General features: G+C 42.0%; 1 protein-coding gene across 1 annotated transcript in view; it reads right to left on the minus strand.

The window, feature by feature from the left end:
• Positions 1-8,109: 8,109 nt before the first annotated feature.
• The window catches only part of XKR4 (XK related 4), a 414,876-nt gene continuing 404,196 nt past the window's right edge, over positions 8,110-18,789 (minus strand). The window contains exon 3 of the mRNA XM_003793685.3: positions 8,110-10,972. Coding sequence (XP_003793733.1) covers positions 10,026-10,972 — 947 coding nt within the window. The 3' untranslated portion in view covers positions 8,110-10,025. The remainder of the gene's footprint in view (positions 10,973-18,789) is intronic.

Raw genomic sequence — 18,789 nt, forward strand, 5'->3', positions numbered from 1 at the left:
CAAAAACAAATGAAGCAGATGAATATTCATCGTGTGAAGGACGAGAACCAGGTAGCAGGAATTCATTAGCGCCCTACTGCAGGGAGGTCTTTTTCTCCAGGCCTGAGCCCGGGACTGCACTGCGGAGCCCAGCGCTCCTTTTCCACTAACTGATAACAGTTCTCTTGCAGGAGCTTGGTTACAGTATTACAAGTCAAGAATTTGCAAGATTAAAGTGTCTGTTGAATTAATTAACTGCAAAATCACTTCCAGTAAAGGTTGACAAGCTCCAAGTTGTTTCTGTAAAAAAAAGAAGGCAATCGACAGCGTCAGCGCTGCGCACCCGGGTGACAGGCTGGACGTCTTTCTGAGGGTGACGGCTCAGCGCCCCGCCCTGTCCTGTGTCTGCAGGACTTTATTTCCTTTCACAGAGTACCAAGCCTCTGATTCAGACCAAAGAAAACATTTCACCTCGAGCTTTCAAAATATTCTTCAGAAATTCATTTCCTCTTTTCTGTACAATACGTTTTAAAAAGGTTAATAAGGGGAGCTGAATATCTTAGTTTGTTGAAAGAAGGAGATAAAAATGAGAGTTCTTTTACGAGCTGAGAGGTCTCCTTTGGTTAAGTGATGGTGTGCTATTGCTCCCAGGTGGAAAAGAATTCAACAACTCTCACGGGGCTCAATGGGAAACCACAGGTCACAGGTTAATTGAGAAGTGAGTGTTGCCAATTCAACATGCTCAGACCCAAGGGCTCATCTGTCAGAACCAGGAGGAACTGAAATGCAGGTGTTGATTAAGATGACATCGTAATCAAAATGAGAATTTCATACAGTGATAAAAGCCCAAAATTTATTTTCAGCACACTTAGAGGCATTTTAGAACTAACTGATAAATGAGTTAACTTGAAATAATTAAGCATTGATTTGTTACAATTCCAGTCCAGTACGCCACTCAGAACAGGTAAGTTAAGTTAGCTTAAACATGATAGATATCTTCATTTGCTAATATTTGTGGCACTTAAATGAATTAAAAATGTGATTAATTCCATTTTAATGCAAATCAAGCAGTGGAGAGAGGAGATGGTCAACCTGCTTGATTTGTGAATTGAAGTCCAGTAAAGACACAAAACCGTACATTTTTAAAAATTCAAATGATAGAGTAGCTGATAGGCTTCAATACTAGCAGAAAAGAAAATCTTGTGTTGCTACTGTGCCAGTAATATTTTCTTGTTATTTTGGTTAATTAGCTTTGATGTTGATTTGTTAAACATGATCTTTGCTCAGCAAGAATCAGATCAGTCACTACACGCTGCTTCCTGTCTGGTGCAATGACTTAAACAGCAGTAACCATCGTGATGAATGTGGTCATAGTGGCATAAAACTAGAAATATTGGTACAGACCTAGCAACATTATTAGGTCAACTGTTGTATTAATGCTCCGTGTGACTCACTAAGGAATTCTTTGAATTATTCTGTACCTGTAAAAATTAGTATGCTTTATTTTCTCTTTCCTTGTATTCTATAGAGGGCCAAAGGGCTTATACATTGCCTGAACAGAATTATTTCACTTAAGGAAAATCTGTTACACAAGTTAGTAACAATCTTTAAACATGCTCCTTACATTGGGAAGCTCATCACCCTGGGCCATATTGCAGGTGTGACTTGGATTGGGTATAAGGCCAGCATGGATGCCTATGAGGGGCTGGGGCTGGCTGTCCTGACTCCTGAAATGTAACGCAGCTCAGTGCCGCTCTCCCAGGCATTGCATGTAAGGCTTAGGACAATCTCCTAGGTTGCAACAGCTGATGTATAACTGTAGACCTGTTATTCCTAAAGCCCAGTGTGCTTGAGAGATACAGCATGTCCTAATGAAGGGGGCTTTCCTGGAGATCAGAGAAGTAGTCTATAGGAAAAGTCTTCACTTTGGAGGCTATCTACTTTGATGCTTTTTCTTGAAAGAAATTTTCAGAACCATTTCCAAAGTTTATTCAGAGATGATGAGTCAAATACTATGTGCCAAGAGAGTATTTCCATGTCTTTTGTTGTTTTGTGACTGATTTAAACATATCTACTGCTGGAGAATCATTAAAAAAAATTATAAAATTGCTTTTCTCTTTTTAGGCAGTCATCTAGTGCTGATTTCTTTCATGACTTTAAGTTTGTCATTTTGCATGGTAATTGTTTACTGTGAGGTTTACCTGATGGAGACAAGTGCTGCACATGAGGGAAGAGCACAGTGGTGGCCCCATGAGATTATGATACTGTATCTGCTCTGTCCCCTTCTATGTTTAGATGTTCTGAGATACACCAGTACTTACCATGGTGCAGCTGCCCTCAGTGCCAGCCCAGTCACATGCTGTGCAGATACAATCTGGGTGTGTTACATGCTGCCCATGATGTTCACATGATAAGGAAATTGCCTACCAATGTATTTCTCAGAACATATCCCCATCTTTAGACAACATGTGACTTACAGTCTGAGAAAAATTTGTTTCTTGATTTAATTTAGAATTAAATATAGATACGGAGGAGAGAAACAGTAGAGTGTGGTAGAGTTAAAGTCAGAAACTCCAATTCTGCTGCTCATACCCAAACTGTGAGCTACCCAAATGCAGGAATCTCTTGTGCCTGACTGTGCATTTCCTGGTGTGCTACTCATATAGGGCAGACTTGTTGGAAAAAATGACTCAAGGAATCAATAAAAGTTTAAAGTGTAATCCTAATTAAAAAAAATTACCTGATCTCTTTGAATTTCAGTTGTCTCATCTATAAAATAAAGGTGATGATCTAACACTTAGATTTTTTATATGCTTTTTTCTATAAAAATTAGTGACTTCTAATTTAACATAGGTTCATAAATATCTGCTTAAATCAAATCAAAGTAGGAAGATAGATGATTTCTTGTATTTTGATACATTAATTCAGATCGATCATTGAAGATCTTTTTTTTTTTTTTTTTTGAGACAGAGTCTCACTATGTCACCCTGGGTAGAGTGCCGTGGTGCCATAGCTCACAGCAACCTCCAACTCTTGGGCTTAAGTGATTCTTTTGCCTCAGCCTCCCAAGTAGCTGGGACTACAGGTGCCCATCACAATGCCTTGGCTTTTTTTTTTTTTTTTTGGTTTTAGTTATCATTGTTGTTTGACAGCCTGGGCTGGATTTGAACCCTCTCGCTCTAGTGTGTGTGGTGCAGGTGCCCTAGCTGCTGAGCTACAGAAGCTGAGCCCATTGAAGATTTTTTTAAAAATAAACACAAGGGTTGAGAAAATTTTTGGTTTATTATTGGCTACCTTTTAAGCATTAGTTCAGACAACACACGCACAGCTTACTAGGCAACAGCATCACTGGATGGGTTACAACTCTCATCTTGTAGACCTTCAGACATGCTGCAGCTAAAGTGATAAGGGAGAAACACACCGATTGCTTATAATGAAATGTAATGAATATTTGTTAAACACTTGCCATGAACTTTGCATCTAATTCTTCAATCTAAGATAAGATTCTTAGACTTATGTAATGATTCAGGTTAATGATTCAATAACCCTCTTACACGTTAAATTTGGTGACCTGCAAGATATTAAATAAAATTTCAGAAAAAGTTATGGCAATGGAACAGAATTATCTTGTAGTATGAAAATAATGTCACTTCAAAGACTTGCTAGATCTTTCCTTCCTTCCTTCCTTCCTTCCTTCCTTCCTCCTCCCTCTCTCCCTCCCTCTTTCTCTCTCTCATCAGAATGTCAAAGCAAGTAGTGGGGTTTAGTTAATTTTCAGTCTGCCTAACTGGGTGACAGCTGCACACACATATAGAATACAAGAGAATATACATCAGGTTAATTTATACTTATCACTTAATTTAGTGCAGAGTGATAAACAGGGAGGGGGACAGTTGCCTGGAAGGGAAGAATAGCATTTACATGTTTACTATGAATTAGAGAGTTGAAGTAAAATTCAATTATAGGTGACAGAGACTTTCATTTATCATCATTGACTTCTTAATTTTTTTGTTTTTTGAGACAGAGTCTTACTTTGTCACCCTCAGTAGAGTGCCATGGCATCATAGCTCATAGCAACCTCAAACTCTTGGGCTCTAGTGATCCTTTTGCCTCAGCCTCCCAGGTAGGTGGGACTATAGACACCCACCACATACCTGACTATTTTTTTTAGAGATGGGGTCTTGTTCTTGCTCAGGCTGGTCTTGAACTCCTGAGCTCAGGCAATCCACCTGCCTCAGCCTCCCAAAGTGCTAGGATTACAGGCATGAGCCACTGTGCCTGGCCCTGACTTCTTAATTTTTAACTGTTCATTTTGAAAGACATCTTTGACTTTTAAATGAAATTTTCTTAGAAAAATTTAATTGTCAGACACTAATTCTGCTTCTCCGGAAGACTTGCCAGATCAAGAACAGATTTAGGTGGGAATATTCACTGGTCTTCTGGGGGCTGCAGTTGTTAAAAGCTGTACTCAGCCGTCTGTTTCACTATTTTTTAGCTGGGATACCTCCGGCAAGTGGCTTGACATCTCTGAGCTGCAGTTTTATCAGGACTCACGGAAGATTATGAGGACTACGCGAAACCACACAGACAAAGCTCTCAGCCCAGCATGAGGTGCACGGTGAACTTTCCGAGGTCGGAAGCTGCTATCAGTATGGGAAATAGAACTGCTGGAAAATCTAAGGAAGGATCAAATAATCAAAGCAAAACTTTGACTTAGGCAGTTTCTTTCTGACTTAGGCGGTATATTATGAAAACATTTCAGCAAAATGATTAGACATTTCAAGAACGTTAAGCTTTCCCTCTTTAGCAGAACATAGGCCCCGAGGTTGACTGAAGTTTTACATTTCAATGTAACGAAAGTCTTGATTTCTTTTCTCCCCTGTGGAATCTAGAGAAAGAGGCTCAGATGGATGGTGAGACAACATGACACCTCAAACACTCTAGGGAGAATTTCTACACCCCTCACTGCTGTGGGAAAATGGCTGTTTGGCACTTGTTTCGTGTGGTTTTCTGTTGTCAGAGCAGGCTGCTTGTGAGCTAGCCTAATTGCTACAATTAGCAGAATTAAATGGCTCATTATGTTTTTATACAATTCCACCCACATTCTGCAGTTTTACTTTAGAATGAGTAATGCTGCTGTTGAGGCTGTCCTTCGAGAGTCTTTCCACGTGACCATTTTCAGGATAGCAGCTGGACAAGACACATGTGGGCAGAGAAAGCTCTGCAATGGCCGCACAGGTACCCGAGCGAGGAAAGGAGACGCGGCCCAAATGCTCAGAGCATTTCGTGGCCTGATCCAGGCCAGCATGAGTTCCAGACACACGGGGATAAAGTGAAACTGCCCATCCTTTGCCATTTGGAAACCCTTGAGCATTGGGTGACAGGAGGAGAGGTCGGAGCCCCGAGCTGACAGAGGTGATCGTTTTGATTGCTTCCAAAGTGACACTGGATTGCCGAGATAAAGGAGTGTTGATCGTACCCATCTCTGAAATTACAGACATGACCAGCCGTCCTGCTGCGTTTTCACCATGCACTTCCATTATCCTCGGAGCTATATTTTGAAAGACAAGCTGAGCTATTTTTAAGAAGGCTTTAAGGAATTCTCCTTAGAAACCTAAAAATGTAGGCGTCTCATCTGAGCTTTATATAGAAACAGTTTGATGGCTAATGGCAAAGATGTGTGGAACACACAAGGAAGCATATATTTAGTCTAGAAAATGGTTCATTAGAAAAAAAAATCTCTGGATTCTTGTCTAAACATTGTGTCAGAAAACGTTTCCACTCAATGCGTTCAGGACATTTAAAAGCAAATGTGTAACCTTACTCAATCCCGGTAAGGACATCAGAGGTTTTCTCTACTCAGTTCAATCTGTTCAGAGAAAGAAACTTTGAAATGATGCAGAATTATTCTATTCTGCTGTTTAAAGGATGAGATCCTTAAGGAGTGATAAGGCTCATTCACACCGAGAAGCACTGAATACCCACGGGTATTTCCAACTGAAGTTGGTCTGTGTGTTGCTGTCTTGTAGACAGGGGCTGTAGGCTTGGATTGATTTTCGAAAGGAGTATGAACAAGCTTCTTATCTAAAAGTCCATGTGTCAAAAACATAGCACTGTATAGGTATCAAAGGGCAGGATACCTTTATCTTTTTCATTTCCGTTACTTTATTTGGGAAAGCTGTGTGTGTGTGTGTGTATACATACATACACATGTGTATATATATACACACATGTAATAAGTGTACACAGATATATATATATTTATATGTATATATTTAAAACAGTTATTGAGATTCCAATTATTCCCATTCCCATTGTGGTTAGCACAATAACTTCATTTATTCATAGAGCAAAATAAATTGGGCATTAGGAAGTAACAATAATTAACTTCATTTTATTTTTATCTTCAAATTATCTTTTGCTAATACTTGAGTGACATATTCTTGCCATGTCAATAAGAAGAATTTATTTTATTTGTTGGGTTAACAACATTCATCCTAAATGAATTGTAACTGAGTGCAAAGACTGAACTAGACAATACATAGGCAACTAGGGCGATGCAACAGGGCAAAGGAGATTTAAAGGACATAGTCATTTGGGGGGTTAAACTGTGACTTACGTGGAAATTTTTTTTCCTCCACACAAATACGTAAAAGTGTCAGTATGGTTAAGATATATATACACATATATCTTAAGTATATATATTCATTAAATAGGGTTTCATTTAGAAATGCTAGCTTGAAAGTAAAAAAATTACGATATTTTTCCTGTAGAAACTGTGATCTTATGAAAAAAGAGAGTCCTAAGTAAAGGACCCTCCCACAATGGAATCAAGTCAAAGTAGACTCAGACACTGAAAGTCTGAGCTTACAAATAGGATCCAGCATTTCCAATTTATATGCTAACCACAGCTCGTGCCTATTGAATTCTCTGCTCTCTGTGAAGAGTTTAATGCCAGATTGAAAAGGAAATCTTAGAATTAAAATATAAATACAAAAATCAAACTTTATTCCTTTGTACACTGACAATGTCTCTTTAAATCCTAATACTTTAAATTCTCTGTTATCTGAGCATCTAAAAATTAATAAAAGTCATTATCACCACATTGGTCTGATGGCAGTGTAGTGCTTTTGGAATCATGAAACCAAGATTACATCAGGATTTGCATCTAAAGAAATGTCTTTTCTTCTTGTAGTTTTTGGAAAATTTGATATATCTGTGGTGGATATATTATTTCTATATCATGAATTCATGGCCCATTAGAATAGTATAATCTTCAAGTATGTTGGATAACAGAGAGTTTACAGTATTGGGGGAATCATTTAAAAATTCAGACTCTGTACACCCTCTTGACTGCCAGTCTCACCTCCATGATAAAGCATAGGACATAACTTTTTAAATTACATAGTACTCATTTTGACTCTACATGTGAAGGGAAGGATTAAGTTGAGAAGTAACTCAGAACTTACATGATCGAAGCACGATGGGGCTTGTTGGGTTTGTGTTGGTTGGTTGACACTATCATACTGTAATCTGTGATTTACTCATGGACTCAAAGGTATAGTTCAACTGAGAAACTTGATTTCCAAAGACCATCGGCTAAAAGTTTTCTTGGAAATAATGTAGCTAATAACTCATGGTTTTGCACAGAAGTGAAGAATTTTCCAAAATAACCATTTTTTCCTTCTATAATGGGGCTGGGATGTTTCCACCATGTGCTGATGGGAGGAGCACCCTCCTGGGCCTTTACTGGTGACGGGTAATTTCTCCACATCTCAGCAAAAGATTAGTATTTTTTAGTGAAAATCTTGCTTGGAGGATCAAATTAAAGAGTACCAAGAACTGTATCTACTTATAAAAATTGTCTATTTTTTAAAATTGCTTTGGGGCTTGGTATCAAAAGAAGTCGTGGGTTGAGCCCTCAGTTCCTTCCTGGGGACGTCATCTTGGAGACAGCAGTCTCTGGATGGCACACCCATTACAGGCGGTGGCTATGGGGACAGCAGTCTCTGGAGGGCACACCCATTACAGGCGGTGGCTATGGAACTTGACTATTTTAATTGAATTGGATAGTCCAAATAACTGAATAATTAAGTTAAACTGATTTTTGGCTTTTATTTTTCTAGAGAGTTGACTAGTATTTAATCTATCATTTGGGTTGATATATTATAAAACCAAGGGAGGAGGTTTAAGACATCTTCCACTGTGGTCAGGTTTGTTATAATGGATGGACGAAAGCAATCATTTACATCTGTGATTTCCTGGGAAACATTGGCCAGTTTTGACAAGCCCTTACTAGTTAAGCTGATTCTCTCATCACCTGATATTCTGATAGCACCCCTGGCCAGGTTCCTGGGGGCACCAGCTTGCAAAGTAGGGTGATCTTGCAAGAGACAAGTGTTTTCAATCTGCCGAGGCAGGCGGATGGAGTTTGTGGACCAGTTTCTGACATCCCAAGTAATTATGATGCTTAAAGTATTTTAAATGATTCCAGGTCTATAAAAAAAGTGATGATGTTTATGTGTATACCCTATACTTTTATTATAAAAATATTGAAATAATCCATGAGTTATTCCACTCTGCACCAACTATAAAAAAATACTATCAAAGTTTGACCGGCACTTTTAATGCAACCAAAAAGCACCATGACCAAGGACACTGAGAACAGAAATTGGGGAACGTTTACTTGCTGTACGGAGGTATTTAGAACCCAGAAGCTTGTTGTAAGAGTGTGACTTTACAGATGATTCAAATACAAATCTTAGCTGGATATAGCGTTAAGCCCTGTATCAGTTCAGAAGGGTTCTCTCATAGCATATTCATAGCATTTGTCTGCTCATACTTACTAAAAAGTGTCCCAAAGCCTCTAAAAGACACATCACTTTGACCTTGGACGGGGAGGATAAAGTCTGTACACAGTGGAGAACTTGATTATTCATTCTCTTGTCTGTTTTTTGGGGAGCTCACACCACTCACTCTCAGCTGTTTGGGGCTTGCACTTCAGTCCTGTGGTTGGAGGTGTTTGGCACTAGGAAGGAGCAGCCTGGCGTCTCTTGAAATTGCTCCTGGGATCACACAGAGCCACTTGCTCTATGACCAGAAACGGATCTGGCTCCAGCCCATTCCTCTTCCATCCCTCGGCCCCACGTTCCAATGGGAGCTGCACATGTTAGGGAATCAGATGCTCATTGTGCCTCCCCCCCCATTTCTTCTTTGTGTACTTAGACATTTTTGCGATTGAACACTGAACCATGGATAGCATTTAATTTACATCAAGGAATTATCTCACTCCTAGGTCTTGTCGAAAGCCATACCTGTGCTGCATAGGATTTCTGTCAAAAAGGATGTTCTCAACAGAAAATGTAAAATAAAAAAATCCTGAAATGTGTAGAAAATGAACCATTCCATCAGTGCTAATTACGTGTGTAAACACACTCGCGTTTGCTGTCCTTTTCACACACGTATAGGTTTCCAAATAAGAAAACGGGTTATGAATTCTTTTCTAAGCAGTTCTATTTTTTTCCTGGAGTCTTGAGGGATATATTTTCTCTCTGTTTTTATATTCCTGGGGGAATCAGAGCTTTGCATCAGGAAAAATCACCTAAACTATTTTGACGGAGGACTGATGTTTCCGTGTGCATGTGAGTGTGTGTGTGTGTGTGTGTTATGCACATATGACTGAATCTATTTTTATGCAAAGATAAGTTAACTCCATCAAAACATCTTATGGATCAGAGGCAAAATTTTCCATAATAACAGTACTGTCTAGTGGGAGCTCTCCACGACCGTGTAGGAGGAGTTCGGTAGCCATGGAGAGTCATGTTCAGCTGGCATCGTTCATTCTGGTGGAGTGACTACCGGGCACTGCTGGTTTGGAGGGAGACCAGCAGAGGATCCAATGACAATCGTGATGATGGTCAGATGAGAAGGTCACTACTGCTCATTGCCCTCCTCTAGAATGAAGTGTCATTATTGCCACAGCCCTGCTCTCACCCTTCATTTGGATGTTGTAGCTCCTGCAAGTGTTTTTGTTTTTTAAAGTGGTTTTATAAAGTGGTTTCATACTCCAACCGCTCCTGGATGAGGGTGTCATCTTTGTACTGCAGCCTTGGAGGAGACGGAGAACATTCAAAGGCTAAAATAGCCTTTCGCAGGCTTCGGTCCAAAACATGTCTCTCCCACGCTGGGTACCTATTCCTGAACAGGTCAATTTTAATGACTGATTCTTCAATCCGTGGTGGGCGAGATGATGGAGTGGACGGGGCAGTGGGTCTCACCTGAAAGACAGGTACACACCCATCCCGCTCGGAGAATTTTTGATCACGGTCACTGACAACACTGCGGTTGTTGGAGATGGATCGTAAGGTGCTTGTGGCCACTTCTGGAGGCAGAGAGAAGGCAGAAACTGGGTCCTCACAAGCACAACTTGGTGACTGCCCAAATCTGGGTCCATTGGGGTGAAAGAAGGCATAATACATCAGCATAAAAACAACGCCAGTTAAGAAGCTGCTGAACACCACGCACAGAGCTGGGATGGCAAATGCATCTGCGATCTGGGGGGCCTTGTAGAGGTACCAGAGGGCACTCAGGGCCGTGTTTTCCAGAAGGATCACAAAGTAGTAAATGAACAGCCTGCAGCGTGTCCTGCCTTCCTTGACGTTGAACCAGCTGAAGATGTAGATAATCCCCACCACCATGTCGAACACAATCTCTTCCCATTTGGTGATGCAGAACTCCGTCTCACAGTGCACGATCCAGAAGGTCATGACGCACCAGTGCAGGACGATGAAGATCCCAAAGTACAGCTGGAAAACGGAGGCGAAGAGGGCGAAGGTGATGACCCTGGCGGCGATGGTGAAGAAGTGCCAGCAGAACTGGATGATGACCGCCATGTAGCTGATGGGCTTCTTGTCGTCTCTGGAGTCCCGAAGGGCCTTCTGGTAAGACGCCAAGGCCCAGGCCAAGGACACGAGGGAGGCTGCTGCAGTGAAACCTACAAACAGGGAGACAGGAAGACAGTCTGTCAATGGTGAGATGCCGTGATGCTCCCTAGAAGTCAAGTCACATGGAACTGGGGGTTTGGGACAGGCTGGCTTGGACCCCAGCGAAGGCTCTTAATTCCTCCGAGTTTTAACGCACATGAGGATTCCAGTCTCTGCCCTCTCCAAGGTCCCAACCATACAGAGAAGGAATGAAAGTGAAGGGACTATGACTCAATATCAGTGGGGTGGGATTTAACTTTCCATGTAGTTAGTATAAATACACCAAGGAGCTGGTTTTGTGTAGTGGGAAAATGACTGTGGACTGGAGGCTGGCAGGTTTGGGTTGCTGCTTCAACTTTGCCACTTATTACTAGCATGACCTTGGACAATCATTTTTTTTTTTAAATCTTTTTTATTTTATTTTATTTTATTATTTTGTTGTTGTTGTTGCAGTTTGGCTGGGGCCAGGTTCAAACCCACCACCCTCGGTATATGGGGCCGGTGCCCTACTCACTCAGCCACAGGCGCCGCCCCTGGACAATCATTTTAAACAGGGATTCTCATTGAGTGGTCACCAAGGCTCCCTGTCAGCTGTAAGATTCTGACTGAAAGGGATACACAGTCACAGGAAGCTGAGGGGACTAGCCAGCTTACCTTTTTTATTCTAAGCAAGAACTAGTGTAGTTCATTCACACAAGAGAGTTTACACTTCCTTAAAAATGAGCAAGGGTGTCCATACAGCATCACTGGTGATGTTTCTGGTGACACTTTGGGTGCAGTTTGTGCTGACGTGATCTTATTCTCTTTCTACAGCTTTTGTCTGTTCCTTATTGCCTTTCCCTTATAAGAAGAAATGTCCACTAATTGTCAGCCATCTTTCAGCTTTCCATAAAGTAAAGATAGTAAAACTTTTTCAATTGCTTTTCTTATTTTATCATTATTTTAGCCCCATATGGTTAGTGTTCCCTCTGAAGTAAATTTCCAAATTCTAAATGCAATTATCATTGCTTTGCTCTACTCTGACTCAGTCTCCTGCGTCTCAAAGTTCACCGTTATGGTGTACGTGGACAGGCTCACCTAAAAGCCTTGGCCTCCTTTGATCTGCATCGCTGAAACATTACGTCAATCTGTGTTGCAGCAGGTTAAAGTAGAGCTGTACCAAGACCCAACAACAAAAGAATGGTCTTGTATATTTAAAGTTCAGTTGTTTTTTTTTCTTAAAATATATTATTAATTATAACCAAACCCTTTGGGAATAACAGAAGACATATTGATTGCCAAGAGCTTATGATGCAATTGGTACTTTTTATGAAAAAATATTTTGTAGAGAAAAGCTGTAGACTTGTGTTTTTGTATGTCCTCCTTGAGTAAGGTAAACTCCAAACAACAATTATTCATAAAGACATTATTTTCCAATAGCTGCTTCTTACACTTCCTTCCAGTAAAGCCAGCAGAACAACCAGACATGTCACACTGGGACCTTCTAGATTTTTTCTTTTCTTTTTTTCTGATCAGCACAAAAATTCTTTGTTATTGTAAATCACAGGCAGCTAGGGTGCTATTTTTGATAATGCAGGTCAGTTAGAGACCAGCACACAAAGAAGCTTATGATAATTTAATTTCTACACAATGAAAAACACCAACACCAATCATAAAGCAAATTCAAAAGGGAGAAGAGATGGAGGGAGGAAAAGTTAAAAAAAAAAAAAAAGGAAGAAAGATAGTGAAATAATGGGAAACAAAGGTGACGGGATAAGGGCTATGTGAACTACTCATTCACTATAGGTTTGGCATTTAAGAAGAAAAAGTTGTGTCATTTAAATTTCAACACCTTCGTCGGGCATAGAAGCTGGTCATACCGCGCTCCTTATCTGTACCATTCGCAAATTCGAATAAACAGCGCTCTGTCTGCTGTTAAACCCGAACCCCCTCCCGGCGTCTGCGCGGGAAGGTCCCTCCCTGTGGCGCGCGGGCCCCACCAGGACAGCGCCGTGCACAGCGCCGCCTGCAGGAAGACGGACGCAGTGTAGGCGAGGCGTGTGAGGACCCGAGAGGGACAGTCTGGAGGCTTCTACTGGTTTGCACGAGATGGTATTTAAACCTGCTTTCCAAAGCAGCGAAAGGATAGCAAGAGACTTTAAGTACACAGCATCATGAAATTATTACCTGTTGTCAGAGTAGAAAAATTAGCCTCTTTCAAATTCCCTTGTAATCTTTATCACTTTTATTGCATGCGTTAAAAGAGCAATTCGGCCTATGTTATTGACACTCCAGGAACATGTCAAGGTGATATTCTGGCGGTAGAAGAATGAACAATTTCTGTCATCTTTGTTTTTTATATATGTCACAATTAAAAACAAAATCTAAACCAAAGGGAAATTTTGTGTCTGTTCTTGCCACCCCGTTTTTGAATTCTCTGCTTTGGCAACAATTAATTAGAATTTCTCTTCTCTATTTCATGATGACTTACTTTTTGTTTTGTTTAGTAATTAATTTTTAGAAGACAAGTAAATGTCTGAACAGAAAATAGGGGGGCATGTCAGAGTTAAGTCCCTCGGGTCTCCTCATTACAAATTTGCACCTGCCAGAGAATGCTTAGCTCTCGGGCCTATCCAGTACCCTGCCTCTCCCTCTATCCCACCTTTCTTTCCAAGAATGCCTTCTCTGGCTCTTACGAACATGGAAGGAGCCTCCTGTATCCCAAGAACTGCCATTCGCTTCATTTCTTTCAGACTTGTCTCCTGTTTCCTCCTTCTGTTCTTTCTTTCTCAGTTCTCCACTGTCATCTGCTAGTCCTTGAGCTGTGGCATTGCTTGGATGCATCCTTGGTCCTCTTCCCCTCCCAGCCACTCTCTGACCACATCTCAAGCCAACTCCTGCAGCCCAGCAGGCAGCAAGCACCCATCCCGACCCCGAGGCTTACTGAGACCTAGAACAGTGTGTCTGACCGTTTACCTGAAATCACCCAGGCACACACAGATTACCTGGAAGCATTTGCTGTAGGTGACCGTGTTTGCTTTCTTGTGGAAAGAGCCAAATTCTTCTCTTTATCCCCCCAATTGTTGGCATAATGCCCTTCTCACAATGAGAGGGAATGTGAATCTCCACACAAGCTGCCACAGTTCTAAGACAAGTGTTTTATGTGTAGCTTGACAAAATACCATATTGCAAAGCCAACCCAGGCCATGTGCCCATGATGTGTGCCGTTCTGCTGCAGCCCTTCTGCCACTGAGTCGAGCCAGCTGACCCCAGCTGACCCCAGCGCACGGCCTTCTTACTGCGCTGACGCCTTAGCCTGCCACCTGGCTTTGAATGCAACAGCTCAGTGACCACAAAGTTCCTGTGGTGCTTTATTCCACCCTTTTGAGCCAATTATCTTTGTATTTACATAGATGTAGGTATTTCTTTTCTTTGGATAAGGGTTTCTAAGGGATGTAACACCCTTGGAAATATTATAGTCAGAGATTTTGATTTTGCAACTCTAGATGAGGAGCGGTGTGCCTCTCTCTCCTCAGATCTGAGATTTGAGTGATTGTAAAACTAGCTTTCAGGAAGCCAGAAGCTAGTTTCTCATGGGACATCTAAGATACTCGCCCATTTTGAATAAAGATTTTTCAAAATAAGGGTTATGGATCTAATACTTGCTAGTTATCTAATTAGCATTTCAAAAGGAACTGACAGAAATCAGTATCACATAGTCTACCCAAACAGCAAAGTCTGGGGTTTCTTCCCACTTTCCATTCTGTGACTGTGGGTGTCCCTCCCTTCACTGCCTCTCTCTGCCCGTCCTTCCCTCCCTCCCTCCTTCCCTCCCTTCACTGCCTCTCTCTGCCCGTCCTTCCCTCCCTCCCTCCTTCCCTCCCTTCACTGCCTCTCTCTTCCCGTCCTTCCCTCCCTCCCTCCTTCCCTCCCTTCACTGCCTCTCTCTTCCCATCCTTCCCTCCCTTCCCTCATCTTCTGCTTTTGCCCTGCTCTATCTTTCTTTCCTGTATTTCCTGATCCCATTGTACATAATGTGGAGCACATAAAATAATTGATTTTAAAAAGTTGTTATTAATGAAATAATGCTTGGTGTTGCCAAATATAATCTCAAATCTGTTCTTAAAATACAAATGGATCTCAAAACAAGAAAGGAATCTACTCCATTTAAATATCAGGGGTCAGCACTAATGATTCTTATTTTTTATTTTTTATTTTTGAGACAGAGTCTCAGTCAGTCTCTTGCCTGGGGTAGAGTGCCGTGGTGTCATAGCTCGCAGCAACCTCAAACTCCTGGGTTCAGGTGATCCTCTTGCCTCAGTCTCTGAAGGAGCTGGAACTACAGGTGCCTGTCACAGTGCCTGGCTAGTTTTTCTGTTTTTAGTGGAGATAGTGTCTCACTCTTGCTCAGGCTGGTTTTGAACTCCTGAGCTTAGGAGATTCTCCTGCCTTGACCTCCCGGAGGGCTAGGATTACAGGCCTGAGCCACTGCACCTGGCGGGCTCTAGCTATTCTTTTCTGCACCCCTGCTCTGAATCCTGCATCTTTGTTTCGAATATGGATTTGGTTTCAACACTACCATTCCTATTATAAGAGCTCAACATCACTAACTTTGGCTTTTCATCACGAGTAACTGACTTTCCTATAATATTTCTTCAATTTGTGTCTAAATGAAGTTTTACTGTGAAGGTGTAGAGAATTCTTTGCCTTAGGACTATGGAACATGATAGCTTAGAATATGGCCGATGGGGATATTCGTGGGGGTAGGGGACAAAAGTGTTATCATATCAATTTAAATATTATTTCCTCTTGGAAATAATAAATGAGGGGTTAGTAAGGGATATTGGACCCTTGAAAATATTGCGATGCAAGGATCTCTTTGATTTTGAAACTTTTAGGTTAGGAAGGGGCTATCTCTGGCTCCCAAGTGTAAAGTAGTTCTCTCCATGGACAGGTTTCCAAACCAAGTAGCTCTTCCTCTTCCTTCAGAGCTCTGACCTTAAAGTATGTTTTATTTTGTTGTTTGTTTAATTATTATATTTCTCAATAGAGGGGATCTTCAAGCAGGGATAAGCAACTATTTATCTTTCTGTCCCCTCAGCCTTGCACAGAGCCCAACATATGTTAAGAATTGGCCCTTAGAAAAGAAGAAAGCAATAAAGGAAGAAAGAAAAAGAAGAAAGAATATTCTCGTGTAGAACTAGAGCCAGAGAGGGTCTGAACGTTCAAAGGTTTGCATAATTCCTCATTGCTCCCCTGTTCTGTCTCGTTGCAATTTCAGTTTGAGCTGCAAATGCCAAAACACTGTGAAATAAAATCTGTACTCCTGTTGTGCTGTCTGTGGTCTGAGTGTAAACAAGAAGTCTTGGAAATCCCCAGAGAATGCTTTATAAGATTTATAGCCTAATTCCCTAGATGTAAGAGGTTCGGGGAATTAAACCAAGTGCTCTAATTCTTTGATTCTTCAACAAAGGGAATGAACCTGTCTTTTCTGTCTCTCTGGGGAGGGTACAACCTTCCCTGCCACTGGCAAGCTGCAGGTTGCAGGCTCAGGGAAACATCTGGTGGCTGGCTTGTGCTCCGAACCAAACTGCAAGTGGTGAGAAAGGGCCACATGTCTCTGTAAACTTAAAAATGGGCTGTCATGAAAAATTTCAAGTACACCCCAAAGCAGAGAGAATAAAAACAACAAATATGCCTTCATGCAGAATCAGCTCAGAGGCTCTCCCTGAGTTCTCCTTTCTCTTCCCCAACAGAGCCAGAGAAGCTGGCTGAGTGCTAACTCAGGGCGGGTCCCCAGGAAGCATCAGGGCTGATGGGGGGCTCTGTCAGGAACCCCCTTCCCGGCCTCTCCTGCCTCATCTTGCACCTGCCTTTCTGTGCTCCAGTCACACTGCTGTCTATTTCTCAAATGCTACGTGAGGCCACCTTCTCTCCTGGAGACAGGAAAGGCAGTGCCCTGCCTGGAAAGGCTTCTCTCTCCAGTGAATCCCTGCTTATCTTTCAACTGAAACATCATTCATGTCCTTAGGGAAGCCTGTTGGCCTGCACCCTGCATTCCCTCTTCCGAGGACAGCTCAGCCTGTCTCCTGTAGTTCCGTGTCTGTGCAGAGGCAGGCTGTGCCCCGGGAGGGCAGGACCTGCATCTTCCCGCCGCTGTCCCCTACCCTGGCCACTGGGCACGTCTACACTGTCCTCATCTTGTTTCCCTGCCTTCCCACCAACTTTCCTTCTCTCCTTGTTTCTTCATCCTTTTTGTGGATTTTAACCTCTTTGGAGGAAATTGAAAGCATCTTCTCACAACTAGTCTGGGAATGGTTGATGTACAACATAACCCTCCTTGGCTACAGAGGGAAGATTATCACATGGCCGTTGATAACACATGTCTCTTCTCACACAACACACCGTCAAGTTTTTTCCCCTAAAGGCATTGTCCCTAAATAAACTAACAAATAAAAACACTGGATTTTAGACAGTGGTGTGATATTGGTTTCTTGTAGTCAAGAAATTTTGCCATTTCCTTAGTGCATGTGAGGCTCATAAAAAAAAAAAAAAAAAAAAAAAGCACCGACGGCCCCTGCTTTGTGGTCCCCCAGTGATGTGCTGAGGGTCTACTTGTCTGGTTTAAATCTCACGCTGACCCTGGAGGCAAGTACTACGTTTTGCAAACAAGGAAATGGAGAAATAAAGGGAGGGCAAATAACTTGCCCAGGCTCATGTGATTAGCAAGGAGGACAGGAATTGGAACCCCCAGGTTCTGAAACTCTGCCCACCAGCACAGCAGACTGAGAGTTAACTGTCACTGACATCGGCCGAGGGGACGCAGACAGGCGCCATTAGTGTGCAGATCTCCCCCAGGTGGCCTCACGAGGTGCCACTGTGGCCAGCAGGACATGCCCCTGGAGGGCTTTCAGTAGTGCCACCTCTCTAGGCTTCTGTCCCTAATGGGCTCCTATCACTTGCTCCTGCAGACCCCGCAGCTATACTCATACCCAGGGCAAGGGATCCCGGGTTGGGAACTCTTTTCACAAAACAGTTCAGAAGAACCGGTACCTGAAGGGAAAGCCACACTTCCTCCTCCTCCTTCTGATCTAAGAGTGCTCCCCCAGTCTCCTGGATTTTCATCTAATAAAAAAAATGCCTAATCTGAGCTGAGCCACAGAACCTAAGAGTAACAGATCCCAAAATTCAGAGCCAGAATGGCCGCCCGTTTCTACAGCATCTTTGGAGTTCATCTTTTAGTTATGAAAAAGCAGTAGATCCACTTGGCTGGAATCATACGTAATTAATCTGGTTGAAAGAAGGTAGTAAGTGAAGAAAACATGATGCCCTCTATGCTCGAATCTTCACTGAGCGGGGTGAGGGCCAGGAGAGTAACGCAAACTCCACTGGGTCCAAGATTTGCTCAGTCTTCTTGCACTGAAGCCACTTTATCTCTGTTTTAAACCTAGTAATAGTTCTCATTAAAAATATTTAAATGCTTTAATATGTTTAGTTTTGGTAGGGATATACATACTTTCAGCAATCCACTCTAAGGAGTCCTGCTTACTTTGCAAGGCAAATTGTGAGGCTGCTAAGGGGGTAAGGGAAGCACTGAATTGAAATTTTAAAAATGTTTAGACATAAAAATAGTTGAAGGGACTTGTTGGAAGAAGTGTCTCTCCTCCTTAACAAATGTGGAAAGTTATTACCTTCTGAATACAAGGTCTGACAATTAAGTTTGTGAACCTGCCACTGTGCCCTTCATTGGCAGCACTATACCAACCACTCGGTAGGGATTCATAACCTTGGCACTTCAGTGTCTCATAGCTAAGGATTCATAACCTTGGCACTTCAGTGTCTCATAGCT

This window comes from Otolemur garnettii, unplaced genomic scaffold (assembly GCF_000181295.1).
Source record: "Otolemur garnettii isolate 467f Iridium unplaced genomic scaffold, OtoGar3 scaffold00071, whole genome shotgun sequence".
NCBI classification, from domain to species: Eukaryota; Metazoa; Chordata; class Mammalia; order Primates; family Galagidae; genus Otolemur; species Otolemur garnettii.